The 19840-nt window shown below is 41.4% G+C and overlaps 2 protein-coding genes across 3 annotated transcripts; one reads left to right on the top strand and one right to left on the bottom strand.

Annotated features, from left to right (window-relative positions):
- Nucleotides 1–226: 226 nt before the first annotated feature.
- LOC109766120 (uncharacterized) lies at nucleotides 227–17523 on the bottom strand. Of its 2 annotated transcripts, none has more exons than XR_012187847.1 (18): nucleotides 16909–17519; nucleotides 15751–16156; nucleotides 15588–15659; nucleotides 15436–15498; nucleotides 14385–14570; nucleotides 12993–13365; nucleotides 12033–12121; nucleotides 10085–10819; nucleotides 9569–9847; nucleotides 8675–8830; nucleotides 5178–5437; nucleotides 4660–5089; nucleotides 4242–4583; nucleotides 2635–3439; nucleotides 2454–2512; nucleotides 1170–2218; nucleotides 664–702; nucleotides 227–555 (listed from the first exon to the last, which is right to left on the bottom strand). XR_012187847.1 is itself a non-coding variant. In XM_020324890.4 (18 exons), the coding sequence occupies exons 1-18, from the start codon at nucleotides 17289–17291 to the stop codon at nucleotides 373–375; spliced, it is 5322 nt and encodes a 1773-aa protein (XP_020180479.1). In that variant the 5' UTR covers nucleotides 17292–17523; the 3' UTR covers nucleotides 227–372. The 2 variants fall into 2 exon arrangements, 1 of the variants encoding a protein (XP_020180479.1); XM_020324890.4 differs by having other exon boundaries at nucleotides 1170–1631; nucleotides 16909–17523.
- A 91-nt stretch (nucleotides 17524–17614) lies between these two features.
- Nucleotides 17615–19416, top strand: LOC109766122 (pentatricopeptide repeat-containing protein At2g18520, mitochondrial). Its single transcript, XM_020324892.4, has one exon. The coding sequence runs from the start codon at nucleotides 17683–17685 to the stop codon at nucleotides 19069–19071; it is 1389 nt and encodes a 462-aa protein (XP_020180481.1). The 5' UTR covers nucleotides 17615–17682; the 3' UTR covers nucleotides 19072–19416.
- Nucleotides 19417–19840: the final 424 nt, after the last annotated feature.

Consider the following 19840-nt stretch of genomic DNA (forward strand, 5'->3'; position numbering starts at 1 on the left):
ACAATTCAAAGTCAAATCCTAGGCAAACATGGGTGTTTCTAAAAAATCCTGTGAAAATTTTAATATACCAGATTTGGAGGGAAATCTGGGATGTGACAAAAGGTCTACAACATCCACAGCCGTTTGATTCATTTCCCACTAAGATGAGCAGCAGGATTGGACCCCCGGCATTGGCAGGGAGAGACGACGAGTCCTCACTGGAGGATGAAGTGCAACTCAGAAGCTCTTAGTGAACATATTTCGAGTATATTTAAGTTCAGTGACCAAAAAGAATATATGACTCAAATTCAGTGTCCGCGGATGTAGTTTACAATTCCACACAAGCAGACAAGGCAACGCTTTTCAAAACTTCGCACACAAACCAAGTTCCTCTTATAACATGAATGTGCTCGTTGAGTTAGAGAAGTAACGCCTTCTACGCTTGCATGGTTGTGTACAGGTGTCCCGACTGAAAAGACTCTGCAATATGGTGGGAGCCGTAGGCACAGGTTCTTCGAACACCCGAACATAGAGGTGTTTATCAAGTGTCAACTTCTCCAACAAGGTCCTGCATGTCTGCGAAAACAGCAAGACAATGTACGAGCCAAAGCGTACATCATTGTCATTAAACAGCAATCGTTTGAATATAGATGATACTGGCACAAATAGACAAAGGTAACATACCTGAGGATTCAATACATCCATCTTGTGGATAACATCGTCCTAACATAACAGCAAAGCATACGATCAGAACTTCTAACATAACCATGTTGACAACGATAGGTGAAACATAAAGCAATTTCGAAGACCATACGAATAGGAAGACCTGAGATTTTTCTTGTAAATGTGTGAAGTGTCACCTTTCCTCAAAAAGTAAGGACACAAACATAGTAAGTTTGGTTCTCGTGTATAAGGAATATGTTTGTTTTACAAAGCAAGGGTGCATTCTTTTCGAACTACCACTTGAAAGCTGCAATTCTCTCAGTATAGGTTTCACATGTTAAGTTGTTTGGAATGCGTGAAGTAAAACAAGTTTTCCTACGATCTTAATAACAGGATGCTTGGTCAAAATCATGACAAAATACACTATTATTATGAAGTAGGGCTGATTCAAGAGTTCACAACTAGTGGTACACAAAATTTTCCAAATACATAAAAAGCAGATATAGATGATAAAAATAGATACGCACCTCTACTGTTCCTGGATATTGCATCACATAGCCAATAATTCGACGAGTTAAACCTTCATAGACCGTACTATTGATGCTGCCATCACCATTTATCCATGGCAATATAGGGTGATAAATATGCCTTTCACAAGCATGGCAGCTATCACTCTCCATGTTGTCTTGTGATGGAGTAGACAGTATTTCCTTATCTCCACAATTTTGACTGCACATATGAGATGAACTTGACTTGCTTTCACCACTAAGAATTGTCACTGTGTGCCCATCACCAAGTTTTTTTACAGTTCCCTGCTTACTAGACATGGCATGCTTCTCTTTCAATACATTTTCTGTGCCTCCAGTCTTCATTATTTGAGAACCTGGAGCTTGTGAACAGCTGCAATGGCTGTATTCTGCAAGTGTGGTTATATGATACTTTGACTTATGTAATGAGTCAACGATCTGGAAACCATCGTACGCATTGACCTATAAAGCAATTGAGCACACATGGTGACTCCAATATATGAATAAATAGGGATGAAATACAATTGAGCAGACATGGTGACTCCCATATATGAATAAATAGGGATGAAATAACAGAAGCCGTGGACAGCTTCGAATTTTAAAAGTAATGCATTGCTCTAACAACTCAAGGCTTCATCTCAAAAAGGAAAGAAAACAGGCAAGACAGCTAGCATCCTTAAAAAAGGTGAACACCACAGGATTGAAGAATGCCACATGATCTGCACTTGGTTTTCTCCATCTTACCACAGTTAAAGTGCCTAGTATGTACTTCTTGCAAAAAAAAAAGTGCCTAGTATGTACAAGGTGCTACATTCTCTCACATCTATGAAGCAGATATATACTCCTCTGCTCTTTTTTATTTGTTTTTTGATAGATCTGCAAGGTCTCCAATACACATGCTTGAAAAATATGAAAACCGATTTCATTTTAAAATTAAAATGCTTTATGTATAGTAAAAAATTTGAAGAATTTGAGTGTACATATTCGACTTTGTTTTTCATGTTTTCTCTGTTATTCCACTGGCATGACCAAAAGTTTGTAGCAGAATCCTGCAGATATACATTTTCAGCTATGTTACCCTCTACAGATTTCTATAAATATAAAGTTGGTAACAAATCTGTAAGTTGAATTTTATAGACAACTGATAACAAACCAGAACACAGTGGAAATAGTCACAACTAGGTGTTGAATGAAGTGAATTGAATGACCTCTTGCTAAACAGAAATAAATATGTAGATAAACAAGTACACAACTAGTCTATTATACAAAAGTTTATAGATTTACCTCCATGGCCAGATGAAATCTCTTGAGTGTATGAACAATCACATCAACTAACTGTGTGCCTGCAGTGGATAAGATCAAAACAAAAATGAACTATACCTACCAAAAAAAAAAGACTGTACCTTATGCAACAACTAAGTTATAAAAAACTACGCAAATGATTATTCATGAGAACAGCAAGTACCTAATGGATGCAGTTCCTGTGACAATTCTCTCAAATTAACTCCTCCTTCGCCACCTTGATAAATAACATAAAATGCATTTCTGAACAGATCAGAGGACAATATGGACGATTCATTTTGATTACAAGATAATGATGGTAACTGGTCCGCATATATTTTCATAGCATCCCAAGGCCATCCATTATAAGAGCTTTCCAAATGAGATTCAGACAGCATATGTCGACATGAACTGGAGTTGTTTAAATACAGTAACGTGTTGGGGCTTTCAACCTGTGAATCAACATCCTTCATGCTCATTTCCTGAGCTAAACTAAAAATAAGGCACTCTTTATCATGTAACTCTTGAGTGAGATAGCTTGTTTGAATTCTCTCCTGATTCAGAGCAACTTGGATACCAGGGAAACCTTTCTCACGGCGGTAACAAAGCTTGTTTTTCTTAGCCGCACTGCTTTCCTGTTCCACCGTATCAGCCTTGCGTTTGTGAGTACCATCATTTAGTCCACTGGTATCTTCAACCAAAGGATTGGAACTATTAGGCCCATCAGCATCACCAACTCCTTCGCTTGGCAAGGAAGGTGAAATGAACAACTCTCCAGACGAAACCAGCGAAAAGAGATAAATAATTTCTCCACATTCTACATCTGGATACAAATAAATTATATTGTCTGCAGTGTTCCTTTGCTGCCCTATAAGCCAGTTGGAAAATTCAGAAGCCTTTTTTCCAGAACCAAATGGGAAGGGTGAATGAGAAGCCTTGAAGAAGAATTTTCTAGAAAGGGTGTATGGCTTTGTTCCATGTCCACTAACCTGCAAAATGCAGGGAGAAGTAAGAACAGCGGTACAAATTAACTGTTGTCTTTTATCACATATTAGAATTAAATCAGACTGTCTGCTCCAGCTCATTACAGAACTGAAGGAACTTTATGATTCCTGACATGATTACAGCAGGATAACAGTGAAGATGCTGAACAGACTAATCATCCTTTACAGCACATGCTAAGAATAAAGATTATCAGCATAGCTCCACTGCAAACTCAGGTGCTTATAACATGGGGAAAGTAAAGGCTGTGATAACACGGGCATAAACATAAGTGCATGCAGCATTGATCACCACATTCATAAATCCAGACAATGTTAGCCAGGCAATCACATCGTGTTTAGATTCCGGCTTCATAATGAATTTCCAGTTCTCAACATCAGAACCCAACATCTACGTTCATGCTATTCCCCCACCACAAGCTTATATTTGTACATGTTAGTTCTATATCGAGTTACTTTCTGAATGGTGATGTGTGATGGACTGATAGGACCATGCTTCAGATGAAGTATAATTTTTGTGATCACAAACCATGGTTAGCAAATTTCGAGTCCTATAAACAGTTATTTATAAGTAGAAGTGGTAGGACTGTAAGGATAGTTTTCTCACAGCAAGAAATGGAGGAAAATATCTAGGTTTCACAAGCAATGAAGCTAAATGTTGCACTTTGCAAGCAAGTGGAGTTAATATGGTTCAAAAGACCTGAGCTGGGCTGAGCATACTGAACAATAGCAGAGACTGGATATTCAATGTTCAATGGGAACTTAACTGCATAAGTTCGCAAATACTAACCGTGAACTTCTTCTCACTAAGAAAGGAAAAGGCAGCCACAATTTCGCTCTGTGAATAAAGCTGGAGGGTTGTAGCTAATGAAGCTTGTACTTCTGATCCTGATGATGTGCTGAGAAAAACCAACTTCAGAAGCTCTATCGCATTGGCAACTGCTAAAGATTTGCATCCATATCTTCTAGTAGTTTCATCTTTGTTGACCTTAATGATGTTTTCATCAGATGCACAGGGACCGTCCACGCTGTTACTAGCATGGGGTGCATTTGATTGTCTAGGCAATTCTGCAAGCTCACATGATCCAATTTCTGGAACTGCAGCGCTTGTACTGGTAACACCTTGCATAACCTGATTAATCCAAGGTGAAAGATCGGTATTAACCAAAACATAGGTTGGAAGTTGAGGTTAAATGACAATTACTTACCTGCTCTTTCTGCCCACTTGGAATTTCCTCATTGGCATTATTATCATTGTTGCACTTTGAATTATTAGGCTCAACTTCCCTGGTCTGGTTCACGTTTTCTACTCGGATGAATTCAAGGACTTCATCAAGTGCATTTTTTATTTCTGGATCTTCAAAATAATCCCAATTGAATATCTCAGAATCTGAATCCACACAGTTCTCATGACTAGAATTTGACATATGGGAATGAGATTCCCTCTCTTTCGATCTCCTTTCCTCTCTGAGAAGGCTACAGATTCGGACGACAGCTTTTCTTATATTTATGTTTTTATTTAAATATGCCATCCTTCTACGACATGTAGGTGGTGCAGCTGGAAGACCAGAGAGAGAGTTCCATTGACATTTGGGTCCGCGTGCTGCACAAAATCTAGTGTAGATCATCAGCAGTTTTCTGCAGATAATAATAACCGATCAGGCTCCAAAACATTTTTTTTAGCTCCAGTAGTAAGGTCTGTAGTAGGTGCAGAATGAAACTATACCTGTCAGATTCATATGTCCACATGAACTTTTTACCAGTGGATGATGCATAAATGCTCCCTGGTAATCCCTCATCCAGGGTAGACTGGGTTGATGTCTTTCCAGAGGATCCACTGGCTTCAACTTTTTGTTTAATAAACCGTAGGGTAACCTTATTAGCAGATCTTTTCCTTTTCTGAGAGATCGATCCAGAACTAGCTCGTTGCTGCTTTTGTGTAGGAAAGCTGAGCTGTCTATTCTGAGAGTACGAAACACAAAGCACCTACATTAATAGAAAAAATCCTGCCAGTCAGTAATACTGAATAGGAACTAATGGACAAAACAAATCAGATATAAACAATATTTTAACTAGGATAATGAAACAATCATAACTTAAGAAACAAGCAGGCAGTGACTGCTGGCAGGATAAGCAATTAAGGACACTATTACTAACTGAAACTGAAGAAAAAATGCAAAAAAATGCCTTCCTGTCCATATAATCTTTACACCTTATGAGTAGCTTATCTACACATATCAGACAATTAACAGTTGTATATTTTTATTGTACCAACACAATGGAAAAAAAGTCCTGCGAGTTGTGCTAATTAAGATATGGTTGCTTGAAAAAATCATGGCCATATGTGAAGAAAGCCATAAAAAGGAAATAAAGGTGGACCTGTGTTGGAGATATGCTACAATTGCTCCATGATTTTTCATGGTTCATTAGTATCAACAAATTATATGCTATGAATGTTGTATCTTCTCTAAGTGTGGTCCTATACATCAAATCTTGTGCCCTAATATTACCAGGCCTCCACCACGAACAGCAGCAGCCGCCACAACAAGCAGCAGCAGATGCAGATGCAAGGTAGGAAGGACCAGACAAGTGGAGGCTGTTGGGGTATGCCATCAGGCTTAAGTACTCTCTCGAGTTCCCTAATTCCCTTTCTGTACTGTGGGTAAGATGCGAAAATTAAAGGTCCAATGACTGGCAGCAGCAGTCGGGGTTTGCAATATGGCCTAAATCCCCTCCCTACCTACCTCCCACCGGGGCACTGAGCTCAGATTTGTTGTTCAATTCCATTTATAGTATCATACCATGAGCTAGTTAACTGGCCAATCAATGGCTGATAGCATCCTCAGCAAAGCTGATCTCCGGAAACTAGCAGAAACAAAGGATCTTCTGACTTTGCCATTGTATGCCAGAGCTCCTTAAATACTAGCCCCTCACCCCTAGTTTCCTTTCTGTTTTGGTTAGCTAGGCAGTTTTGTTTTTATTTGTTTCATACCTCTAGTTTTGGTTTTTAGGACAGCCACTTTTGGTGGTTTTGTATACTTTTGCCGCCTTCTTGACGGTTTCTTCTAATACAAAATAGCATGCTTTTAAGTACATGTTCGGAAAAAATGTGCCACATAAACTTCGAAGAGCACACGCATGTGCATGGCAGAAAATAAGTCAAATGAAGATTCACTAGGATAGGCTTAAAGAGGCCATCTGCCCGTTCATCCCACAGTGCAGAGTGTAACAAGCAAGCCTGCCTAGTTATGAATTTCGTGACGCGGAGTCAAACTTTAACCTTGACAAATCAAAAGAGCCAGACTGCACATTTTTGTTATGTTAGCTTGTCAAAATTATACTCTTAGTTAAACGAGGTCAGCCATATTGTATTACACCCCGTTTGGATGTTGGAACTAGACTTGGAATTCAGGAACTCAAATCGAGTCTTCTGAATATCGGCTGTTCAAATGCTATTAGGATCTGGAAGCGGAATTTTGGGGGGGGGGGGGGGGGGGGGGGGGGGTGGTGGTGGTAGGGAAGGCCTTGCAAAGTACTGAGCAATAACACTCTGAATTCTTTGGAATTGAATGCAAGATCTGCTTGCTCGAAGGCCGCCCCTACTTCCTCTCATATCCGATGCCGTGCCTTTGTCAACCTCTGCCACCGGCCACCAGTCAGCCCGTGTCCCCTTGACCTCCACAGCCCCCCTGCCTCCGTCTACCTCTACAGTCGCTCGCCTCATCTTCTTGCTTCTTCCCTTCCATCAGGATCTGGTACAGCATCTCCATCCTCCACCTCTGGCCGCCTCCTCTATTCTCCCCTCTGACAATGGTTGCTTCTTCCTCCACCTTTGAGTTATTAGGTGGGGATAACGCTCAGATGGCAGCCTGTGGCACTGACAGCAACCAGCAAGATCTCAAGTACATCCGACATCATGAACTGTTTCTTCCTCCTCCCTGTCTTCGGCTCGGGTGGCAACAGCCCACAGCCTCCGCCGCCAGCCAGCTCCCACCACCTCTTCTGCTGCCACCGGGGAGCATTCACGGCGAAGCCACTCGACCACTTGTGTGATTCCATTTCTCCGGCAGCCAAATATGATTTGGTTTTGGGTGGTGACCTATATGTTATCTGTGGATTCTTTAGCAACCAAATAGAAAGTTGAATTGTAAGCCCAATTCCATTTCAACTTGGAAACACATTGGGCCTCCATTTTTACAAACTCAATTCAACTGTGGTACCTAAACCCAAGCAGACATTTAGTAGAAATAATTCAATATTCATTTCTACTCCAATAAGAAAAATTGAATTAAATTTCCTCCAAAAGTCCAAATACAAAACTACAGTTCTTGTTATCCTTTGGAATTTACATACCATGCCCCTTAGATATTTGGATCAAGTTATTACTGCCTTTGGTTTTCTATGTCTCTAAAAACATTTAGCGGGTCTTATTAAAGTTATTCCTTCAACAGTTCATGATGTTCCTTTGTATGAGCAGTTGAACACATTTGGACTTGTTCCTGAAATGCTTTCTACTCTCTCAGGTGGTACTAGAGCAGCACCCACCTTCCCGTGCTCAGCATTCGTCGCATGCCCAATTTCCATGACAAAGGGGGCACATGATGGAACTTACTACCGTGTGGTCAACTTCCATCTTGATTACAGTATGTAAGAAGGGTGTAGACCATAGGATTGCCTCAGTAATAAACTTATACTACCTCCACTCCATAATGTAGTGCATATAGATTTTTTTTCAAAAGTCAAACTTTGACCAAGTTTATCGAGAAAACTATCTATATCTGCAATACCAAATATATAAAATATGTAACTACATCTTATGATGAATGTAATGATATATGTTTGGCATTCTAGATGCAAATATTTTTTCTCCACAAACTTGGTCAAAGTTTGCGAGGTTTGACTTCTCAAAAAATCTATATGCACTACGTTATGGAACGGAGGGAGTATGTAATTGCTGAGGCATTAGGCGGTTCCTACTTAATCTGATGTTCAATTTATCTGGTTTTGTGCTGACCCTTCATTTTAATTTTTCCGTTGGATTTAACTAATTCGAAATATATATTTTCTCCTTCCTCAATATGGAATGCCCAAAAACACAAAGTTGTAGAAAAGCACTAGCATATAAGTTCAATGGTAGTGCAAAACCAAGTCAAATACTATTCAGACTAATGCTGCAAATAAATTGCCCTCACATGAAGATGGAGGGAAATTACGAGCTCATACCTGCTCTAGAGAGAGGTTCAACTCTTTTGCGATTACAAGACAATCTTTGAAAGGAATTCTCCCCTCCTCACTGATTTTTCTAATACGCTTTTGTAACTCCCGCCGTTGTTCAATAGTCATTACTCTACGAGAACTCCATGAACGAGGATGAGAAACCTGCATGGAACATGGTACGATATAAAGCTCGATAAACTAGAACTGCCAATGCCAGAAAATATTGTTTCCAGATTATATAATAAAAAATGGCAATTGGCAAAATGCTTGCAGCTGGCAACATTTATGATAAAAGAAGAGCATATTAGCAAGGAACTAAAAAGCACATATCAGTATGACAATATCGAGATCCTGCCGACACTGTTGACTAGATTTGGGAAGCAGCAATGCAACACCAAATCATGAATATTGATGGAGCAGTTAACAGCAGCAGCAGCCAAATACGATACTGTGATATATTCAGAAGGTCAAATTGGAAGGCCGTGAATTTATAAAACAGACCAGCATTGCACGTTCAAATGAACAGGAACATTTTAGCTGAAAGGATCTTACAGGCAAAACCATTTACCACAACCAGAAAGGACAATGAAATGCAAGACGTGTAGAGAATGAAACATAAGTTAGTGTAAACAGAACTATACAGTTAAGTCAATGATGCAGCAGTCAAATTTTGACAAATATATATACACATATTATTTTCAAAGTACATAACGGGATAAGAAAGCAAATGAGCATTTAAAGATGGTAACAGGTAAACCAACAGTAAAATATTACTCCCTCCGATCCATAATAAGTGTCGTGGTTTTAGTTCAAATTTGAACTAAAACAACACTAATTATAGATCGGAGGGAGTACTATTTTGAGATAATATTGCAACAATGCACATCAATGATAACCAACCTCAGGTACAGAACAGCCAGGGAAGGCACTTAACGGCTCAGTCAAGCCAGCTGTCAGATAGCAGTACTCTAATGTTTCCCAGTAAGCATCAACAAACTCCTGCTTTGAAAGCACAAAATCATGCCGAATTTTTGGGCGATGATTCAAATTAACATGGGATGATGGAAGAATTCTTCGTATTGGTTCTTCAATGTAAGGCCTGAGCTCCATTGAATGTGTAGGCGCAGCATCTGATGGTACACCTGACTCATCTACAAGTTCATTTGCAAGTTGGAGCAACTAGCAAACAAAGCCACAGAAGTGCAGAACTGGGTCATTACAAGTCCGCTGCGCCCTAGTGAATTAAGATACCATGGAAGTTGAATCGCAATAAACATGAAGTTGACTTTGCTAAATAAGAATATGCATCAGGCAAATATCAACCTAAAAGAACTTCAGGTTTGTATTCTTAGTTTTTTCCTTTAAAAACGCCTAATTTTCTAGATTCTCGCAAACATCGAAGACAAGGAACATTACCTTGAGCTTGTCTAAAATATTTATTAAGCGTGAGAGTCGTCCCTTAGCATGAGTGTCCATGAGCTGGTTGTATTCCTCGCTAGGAAGTTCTGAAAGCACCTTAGTTATCATGTTATCGATTTTCTTGGCTGATCCCACAACTTGTAGAAAGAGTTCGACAGGCATTTCATTTATAGCTGCTGCCATCGAAAATAACGGAGATGATTGATTAAGGTCCTTGGCATGCTGCCCTTCTTCGGCATAACCAGCTGGTATGCAGCAACCTGACAAACAACTAACATATGCCCACAGAAATTTATGGAACAGCTTCACCCGGATCATTTTTGCACCTATAAATCCATTGGCATGCATAGCTTCTATTATTAACGGTTTGTTATCTTTAACTCTGCGTGAAATCCTCAGACCAGGTATGGCTGTCTTATGTTGATTTTGCTTCAGTTTAGCTGCTGCACCAGAACGAGTTTCAGTGTCAAAGTTCCGCTGCCTCATCCTAATTTGATCAACAAGTTCCGGTGATAAGTCCCCAACAGAAGAATGCAGTATTACATCAATGAGACGATTGCGGGTGTAGTTTGTAACCAAAGGGACGCTGACTCTGATACATTTACAGCTGCCCTCTTGCTGAAGCTTATTCAACGTGCGAGCCAATGTTTTCCTATCCATCATTTTGCCATTTTCCTTTTCAAGTCTCTCCAACCATTTATGTAACTCCACCTTTAGCACAAATTTCTTTTTCTGCAAAGGAAAAAAGGTGCAAAACAATGAAATGCAAGAAGACATTCAAGGGCATGGACATGACCGTGTGTACACAAAAGAACAAAAAATGATGTTACTTCTTGCAAGTCCAACTAAGATAACTATGAAGTGCTTTCATTTATTACAAATTAAAAAATGAAGAGGAATAAATAAATGATAAACATGAAACATTAAAAAAGAAAGAAGGATAATAGTCTTGTACTGGTACCATAGAGCTGTACTTCCCAGATAGAAGCATGCTGGTATAAGGAATATTGAGGCCAGAATCCACAGGCTGACATAGTTTTACATGGGATAATGTAGCCTCCTATAAGCCATTCTAGTTTATTAGCATCACCAGTAAGCATTTTACCATAGATATACCCACCTACCTGTTCATTTTTACAAGTTATCATGAAATTCTGGTGGTTTTTATTGAAGCATGACATACTAGAGGCCATGCAACCATCCCAATGTCACATGACACATGGGATACACAGGGACACAGCCATATCAGTCTATCACCTACAGCAACGCCACAGTGAGGATGGCTGCTGACGTGTCAGGAATTCAAGGGAAATTCGTGAGAAAATGAGATAAATGAACCCTACAAGAGTGTCTTAAGATGGTAGAATGATTTATAGATGAGTCAATGGACCTGAATAACTTAATAGGGTGGTAAGTGACAAAAGGAGTGACTTCTAGGGAAGGGGGTTGGGTTTTTTTTTCACTAAAAGAACTCTTAATGAACACATTTCAGCAGTTTCAAATGATTGGTGCACGAAGTGAATAGATAATTGAAGTCCTATTAAAAAGGGTAAAATGAGAACGGATTTTGTGGCTTATGATACAATTGCCGAAAACAACATATTGCACAAAGGAACACTTACAATTAAATTCGTTTAATTGTAATTACTAGTATTTACAGAAGCTTAGACCATGTTATGTTCCTGTAAATTGTAAAAAAAAGTGCACGAAAATGGTTACAATACATAAACTGAGCTCATGTTTGCAAAGCGATGCAACTAAAGGTATGCAAGTAGGACACAGACGATGTAAATGTTCTTGTGAACTTGTGAAGTGCATCAGTCAAGAGCAAGCGTTACTTCATGCCACAGATCAAGCACGGTAAAACCGGTAATTTAGGGCACATTTGTATTTGAACAGATGATTCATATGAAAAAAAACTGATTGATGAATACTTAGCAAGCACCTTCAACATGTGTAGAATCCTTCTCTGTCGTCGATCATCAGAAGTTGAAGGGGGGCACCGATGCTTCTTCCGACCCAAAGCAAGTTTATCTAAAAGAGAAGAGAAAACATGTGATTATCTGCATTTAACTGACCAGTATTTCCTCTCTACAACTCATATGACCTAAACATGTGGTTTTGTGCAATCTACACATTTTAATAATGCATCCATGTATTTTGAGGTTCATTTTTTGTAATTTTCTACCAACATTTATTCAGAATGGAAATAATATATAGGTTGGCTGGCACCAAAATGGTACCGGTAGATTTGCATTCCAAAGTTCTTTTTACGATCATGATTTTGCCATTACTAAAAAAATGTTCTGTGAAATAAATTAAATGGTCAAGATTAAAGAAGACCATAGACCATTCTAAGTCAAACTGTGCCTTAGAGAAACAATGGAGAGGCTGAGAGGGTACATACAAAAAGGGCAACAGATAAATAAAAATAGGAAATATTTTGTCCACTCAAGGTTGCTGCAATACTTATTGATTGCAGACATATTAGGTAAGAATTCCCTAAATGTTGCAAATGTGTGAAAATCATGAAAGAAGTTTTGAACTATCTTAAAATTTTAGGGTAGAGGGTGTTTGAAATTTCATAGTATTCAGTGAATATAGATTGCATAGTGTTCACAGAGTATGTCTTTTTCATATCACACAAATACAATGGATTGTGGTCTTGAAATTTTGTATGTTTGTACAATATACCCTTCCATATGTGATAATTTTGGGAACTCATGCACATGATTTTGTTGGATCTATGAGTGGTCATAACTCAAATCTGTGGAAGCCAATGATAATTAAAATTTTGTGGACAAATAGTCAAATACCATAAGTATTTACGGCAGCTTGCAGTTCACAAACAAATGTAAAGCGCAGAGAGAATACACAGTTAGCGACAGGAATTTAGATACTGTACCTTGTTTAACTAGTTGGGAAACTCCAACACAAGCTTCATGACTGCTTTGGAGAGAATGTCCAACTGGCTCATCATGGCATTCCGCTTCATACAAAAGTTCATTATTGTTGCCATGAGAGCTATGAGAATCCAATCCGCTAGATGGAACTAGTGACCACGAATCGGAACGATTGACATGATCACCTGGGAGAGCCTCAAAACTTTGCAGAGCAGTACCAGATTTGTAGTGCAAAAAGTCTTTTGAAGTCCAAACTCGGTACTGAGATGTCTTATCTGAAACTTCAGCATCCCAAGTCAAATTGAATCTTTGGCGCATGGATGACACTCTTTTATGAAGCCTTCTTGAATTCTTATGCCCAAGACGTTTGCCAAGCTGGTTGTATGTAATATGAGAACACAAGTTACTAACTTCAGGAAATACAAAGAACTAATATGCCACATTAGATGAGATAAACAACACCAATGTGTATTACATAATGATGTGCACTAAAGATGCCTTATATATTCACCACCAACAACACATTGTTGGGTTCATAGTGCAAGGACGTTTTGTGGCATGCAGCTAATTTTTCATTAGAAACCACAATCAGAAGGCTATTGTATTGGCAAGAATGTTATGCCATAAAGAAAAGATCATATGTCATTTTTATGTTGGGCAGTAAATGAAATTTCAATAAATAAATTCGTTAAGGCCATGCAGTTAGAAGCAAGCAAAAAAAAGTACTACTAAATATGAGCCAGGTACAAGCACAAATACGCCTGCTAATAAAACATTAAGACACATGTTTATGTCCAAGTATAACCAGAATTCTGCCAGTAGTGCCGTATGACACTATGACTAAAACTTTTTAACAGCTGTGGGTAGCAAACTAGCAATGGATAGTCTGCAGGCCACTATACACGTTGTATTCCTGATAGTGCAGATGTTGAACTACAGCTATGATTATTAACATTGGAAGTCCTTTTGAACTGGACAATGGAAATTCTCACTTCCTTGAATATGGATTATGGGGATTTGTCATAACGATAATGCAGACCATATAGGTACTGAGAAAGATATTTAAGTGGATGAACACTATCCAATCTGTTGTAGCACATCAAAAAATTAAGTTTAGAACCAAAGTAAGCTGTAAAAGTTTGTTTTCAGGAGCTTGTCCTATCTTGACGTGGGAATTATTGATGTCCTCAAGTTGCTAAATTAACTAAGCAGTTGCTAAAACAACCAAATCTGTCAACATTTCATCTGGTTTTGACTCGTAACCAGATTCAAGTATTCAACTATCAGAGAAAAGCAGTACTCCTGGAAATGAAGCAGAATAACACTGCAATGTGTCAATGCTATGAAGGAATGTAGCGCACTGTGCGGTACTGTTGAAAGGTTCAGAGAAGTACCTCGACAAGGGTTATACCTTTTGACCCTTCAGCTTTGATCATATCATATATACAGTTCTCTAATGGAAGCTCCATAACTTGATCATTAGCCTGGCGTTTCTCGCCAATTTTGTAGTCTTGGGTTGTACTTTTCGACTGGAACTCAACTGGATCAAATTTCTTCAACAAGCGTAAACAGCGAACAACCTGAAAAGGGTCTAGCTAGTTCATTAACAAAGTATGCAGAAATATAACAAAGTAATAGAGTACAGCAGGGCGGAGCATTGCAGTTGAATATTCTGCAGTCTTATGCCAAATAAATTGTGTTCTTGCAGCTCTGAAAGAAGCATTGCAGTTGGAGAATGCCCGAAAGGTGGATGAAACTGCTTGAATTAATAAGGCAGTTCATAATCACTAAGGCCATTCCTAAGCTGTCTATCCATGGTTTTATTGTTGTTACATATGTATGAGTTCAAGGGCAGGCCTGGCGCAGTGGTGAAGTCCTCCCCATTTGTGCCAAGAGGTCCTGGGTTCTAACCAGCCTCTCTGCATTGCACTTTGCAGGGGTAAGACTAGGTTCCTATGATCCCTCTCCAGACCCCACCTTGTGTGGGAGCTTCTATGCACTGGGTCTGTCCTTACATATGTATGAGTTCATAGTTGTCTATCCATGACTGTATCTGTCATGGTGGTGTCTCTAGTCTGGCCTTTCCTGTCTTTAAATTGGATGGTACTCTCTGGGCTCTACAATCACCTTATGTGTTCAGCTTCTGTTTATTTGATGAAATTTGGACCTGGGGCTTGGGGCGAATTGAATCTTCAATCTAAAACAATATGTAAGTTTCCAGCAGGAACTGAACAAGGGAATTGAATGATGCTAGTAACAGTAACTAGTGCCGCCTAGCACTCTAGCATTATTGGAGATCCCAGGAAGAACAGACTTCCAACAGATAGATGGTTTGCTAATTATAGATTCATGGGCAACCACAAGAATGAACCCTAAAAAATATGAAATAATGGCATAAATAATAACTGAAAATAACAATGAAACAGGAGGAAACATTGACATCACCTTATCATCAACTTTGGCATCGAATTCTTCAACAAGCTGTGCATCTCTTAGCCTATGCAATACCTGAAGAAAAAGGAATCTTTGAACACTCCATAAGGAAGGAAATAGGGAAATAGAGAACATCTGCAGTAACCAATAATAAACAAACCTACATTTCTCCATGCTCTGTGTCCATATGCCATCTTGTAATCCAGATCAACTTTTATATCTGACACAACGAGAGCCTACAGGGAAATAATTGCCCCAGGTTAGCAAACGTGCAAATCAGAAACAAATAAAACAGAGTATCAAATGGAAAAGAAGGGAACAATTGACCTTTCCACTGGCATTTTCAAGTTTTTCACATATGGCTTCCATTGCTGGAAGATAATCATGAACAGATATGTCATTCTTCAAATTTACAGCCAAAGCTCCATCTTCTTGCAAAGCAATGTTGGTCTCTTCATTGCTCCCCAGTAGTTCTGGTTTTGTAATCTCAATTCTTTGTTGTGAATTCATATTCATGTCTTTGGCATATCGGGACAGATACAATGAGTTGGTGTTAATAACCTGCTTATTATGTGAAACCTCTTCCCCCTCAGCCCCATTGTCTTTCACCTTTATGAGAGCTGATTGTCTAACTATCAGCCGCTGTGATACAAGGCTTTTTACAATAAAATGGAAGTTGTTTCCTTTCATGTGAAATTTTTTGCATAGATCATTCTGTGTTACACCAACAGTCCTATTATGACAAAAGGTAAACAAATATCGCAGGCGTTATTACCGAAGTCATGATATCTTGTTGCCAATTTGCAAATTCATATATTATGGCGAAGAAAGATAGGTCAAAAAAAGCAGTAGCAATTGTGTTGGAGAAGGTGGCTAAATTTGAGAAATGAATTTTATGCTACCTAAACTTGGTAAGTGAGAGAAAGTAGTCCTGAAACTTTAAGCGGCCAAAGGGAGATGCCATGCCAACTTTTACCAAATCAAATCTATCACTTGACTTGGTTAAACTTAAGAAACAGGCTTTAAACCCCTTAAAACTTGTCCAAGGGAGCCAATGTCGGCCTGGAACTTATTTGACTGGCAAAGCAAGATAGCATGGAAACTCTGACACAGCTGAACCTGCTATTTGACATGTGTGGTAGTATGTGGACTGATTGGGGGGGGCAGTAAAATCGGATAATTTCCCGACGGACAAAAATAATTCTATAGCGTGCACATGAAAACATCCCAAAATGAGGTTCATATGTAGACCGAATAGAGAACATTCTCCAATCTTCATAACTAAAATAGTCACGGAGACATGTAAAATAACTGACTCAATACTCAGAAGCTCCTAAGCCCAAAGAATTACAAGATCACAGGTAAGTCAGGCATAAATGTACAAAGACGAAGGGGGCCAGAGATTCGGCACAGATTAATAGAAAACGAAGGGGGGATAGTAAGCAACCAATATGATACTTTGCTCAAATGCACATCGGAGCGCACCTGCTTGCCCCGACAAGCTCTAGCGCGGCCTTCTGGACGGCACTCAGCTCCGATTTGGCGAACATGTGGTCATACATCCCAAGGAAGTTGTCCCTGAGCGGCGCGCTCGACACCAGCCGCACGCCCCGCCGCTCTGCCTCCTCCACGTCCTTCTCCGCCGGATCGCCGGGCGCGACGGGCGATCCATCCCCGTCGCCCACCACGAGGCTGATGACGGGGAGCGCGAGAAGGCGAGCCCACAGGACGCGCTTGACGGCGGGGCTGAGCGGGAGGCCGGCCGCCTCGAGCGCCCCGCGTAGCGCCGGCCAGAGGTCGGTGACGGGGATTCCGCAGGAGAGGCGGGCGCACACCTCCTCGAGCGCCGCCGAGATGAGCGCGTCCATGCCCGCAGCTCGAGTAGGAGGCAGCTGTTTCGAGGGGTTAGGGTTTTGGCTCTAGCCGCATCGGTTCCGACACACGATGGGGACTGGGGAGTCTGAGGTCGGGGGAGAGGAAGCTTAAGCGCTACGACGAGTTGAGGGCGTTCGCCGGTGGCCGCGCCGGCGCAGTGACGGCGAAGGCCGGTGAGAACGTGGTGATGGTATAGGAGTTGGACCGTCGATACGTTCTGGGCTTAGGATTTCGGCTTCGCGAAGAAAATTGGTACAGTACGGCCCAGGTAGGCCCAACACTGGCCATAGCAAGACTCCTCTTGTGCTGTACTCTGTGCTTTGTACTCTGTCGCCCAAAACCTAAAACCCCAAACCTTGCTGCGATCCAATTCCACCCCCGAAAATGGCAGCCCTCGCCTCCCTTCTCCGCCGCCGCAGCAGCCTCCGCGCCGACGTCCTCCTCCGCACGCTCTGCGCCACCGCCACTGCGCCCCCCCTCACGTCCTCGGCCGCCAAGACCCGCCTCCGCCGCGAGTACGACGCCGACCGCGCCGTCTCCCTCCTCGAGGCCATCGACACCGCCTCCCTCTCCGCCGGCTCTACGCGCCATGCGCTCTCCCTTGCCGCACGCCGCCTCACCCGCGCCGGACGGCATGCTGATGCCGAGGCGCTCCTCTCCTCCCACATCCCAGCTTCCCCAACCGAGCCGCATCTCTCGGCCATCCTCTGCTCATACGCCTCCGCCGGCCTCCCCGAGAAGGCCCTCGAAGCCTTCCGCTCCGCCGCGCCGTCCCTCCCATCCCCCATCTCGCCGATGCCCTTTAACGCCCTCCTGTCAGCCTTCGTCCGGTGCCGCCGCCACCTCCGCGTCCCGGTCCTCTTCGAGGAGCTCTCCAAGGAGTTCTCCATCACCCCCAACGCCATCTCCTACGCCATACTGGTGAAGGCTCACTGTATGGTCCGCCATGACGCCAAGGCACACGAAGTGATAGCTCGGATGCGTGAGGAAGGTATCTCGCCGACCACCACCATCTACACCACAATGATTGATTCCATGTATAAGCAGAAGAAGGTAGAGGAGGCCCGGACTTTGTGGAAGCAGATGCTGGAGAGCGGATGCAAGCCGGACCATGCAACATATAATGTGAAGGCCATGCACCACGGACTGAATGGCAAGCCGGAAGGTGTTCTCCAGGTGATGGCGGAAATGGAGGCCGATGGAGTAAAGCCAGACACCATCACCTACAATTTCCTCATGACTGCCTATTGCAAAGATGGAAAGATGGAGGATGCCAAGGCGCTGTACCGTTCGCTAGGTGACAAAGGGTGCTCAGCGAATGCAGCCACATATAAGCACATGCTTGCAGCGCTGTTTGCTCATGGCGATTTTGATACTGCCTTGGAGATCTTCAGGGAAAGCATGAGCAAGCACAAGGTGCCAGACTTCAAGACAATGAAAGGATTTGTTGAAGGGTTGGCGAAGGGAGGCAGGGTGGCTGAGGCGAAGGAGGTTATTTATGTGGTGATGAAGAAGTTCCCTGATACTATGCTGTCCGGATGGAAGAAGCTGGAAAAGGAGCTTGGGTTCTGCTCAGATAACGGAGATACAACCCCTCACGCAGAATGTACAGCTGAAGAACCAGTCTCTGAGGCTGAGCCTGCTACCACCGAGGCACTTGAACTCAAAGATTCTGCTGCTGAGGAAACAGGTGTGTCAGAAGAATCTGATGATGATGAAACGCCCTCACCTGAGACATCCACTGATGAGGAAGTGCCGAGGGGTCCTGCTTAATTGAAGAGTACTTTGTTTCAGTTTGGTTAGAATGTTTGAATTGAGCTCATTCTCAACATTGAAGAATTGTTACTGCTGCTTTGGGGAGAGGTAGACGCTAAGGTGTTGCCGTTTTCGATAAGGGCTCGTGGGATACTAACGTGAATAAGTTATAGGATTATGTCACTTCGGAATTAAGAGTCGGCTGTTACTGTGAGCAGTGTGCGCGATGTTAGGCGATATTGTTCCGGTGATGCTTGTCTTCAATTAAAATCATTGGGCATTGCCATTTTTATTGTTATTATGGTTTTGTGTATCCAAGTTTACTTTGTATCAATAGTACTATGGATGTCTGAATTATTATTAGCAGCAAGGGTGTGCAGTGAAACCAGCACCACTGCAAGTGAGTGAAGTGACTGCTTCACCATTAACAGTGTTGGTGCTGGTACTTTGTCTTCTCTATCGTGAATTAAGAAGAGTTTGGTTCCTGCTTTGCTTCCATGAACTACCTGTGGTAATAAGAAAACTGCATTTTAGATGTTCTAATGTTTTGGAGTTGTGTGTAGTAATTTATTTCAGGAATCTGCAGCTGCCAGGTTTGCCAAATCATGCTGCTGTAAATACCTTGTGATCAAAGAGCCCAAGAGATATTGTCATGCACATTCTCCATGCAACTCTTGTCTTGCGATGGCATTGCATAATTAGAAGAAGAGTGAAATGGGAATAACTTGGTAATTTGGGTAGTCAGCATTTAAATTTTTAAGCAACTAATATTATACCAAATACTTCC

This window comes from Aegilops tauschii, chromosome 6 (genome assembly GCF_002575655.3).
Source record: "Aegilops tauschii subsp. strangulata cultivar AL8/78 chromosome 6, Aet v6.0, whole genome shotgun sequence".
In the NCBI taxonomy this organism is placed as follows: domain Eukaryota; kingdom Viridiplantae; phylum Streptophyta; class Magnoliopsida; order Poales; family Poaceae; genus Aegilops; species Aegilops tauschii.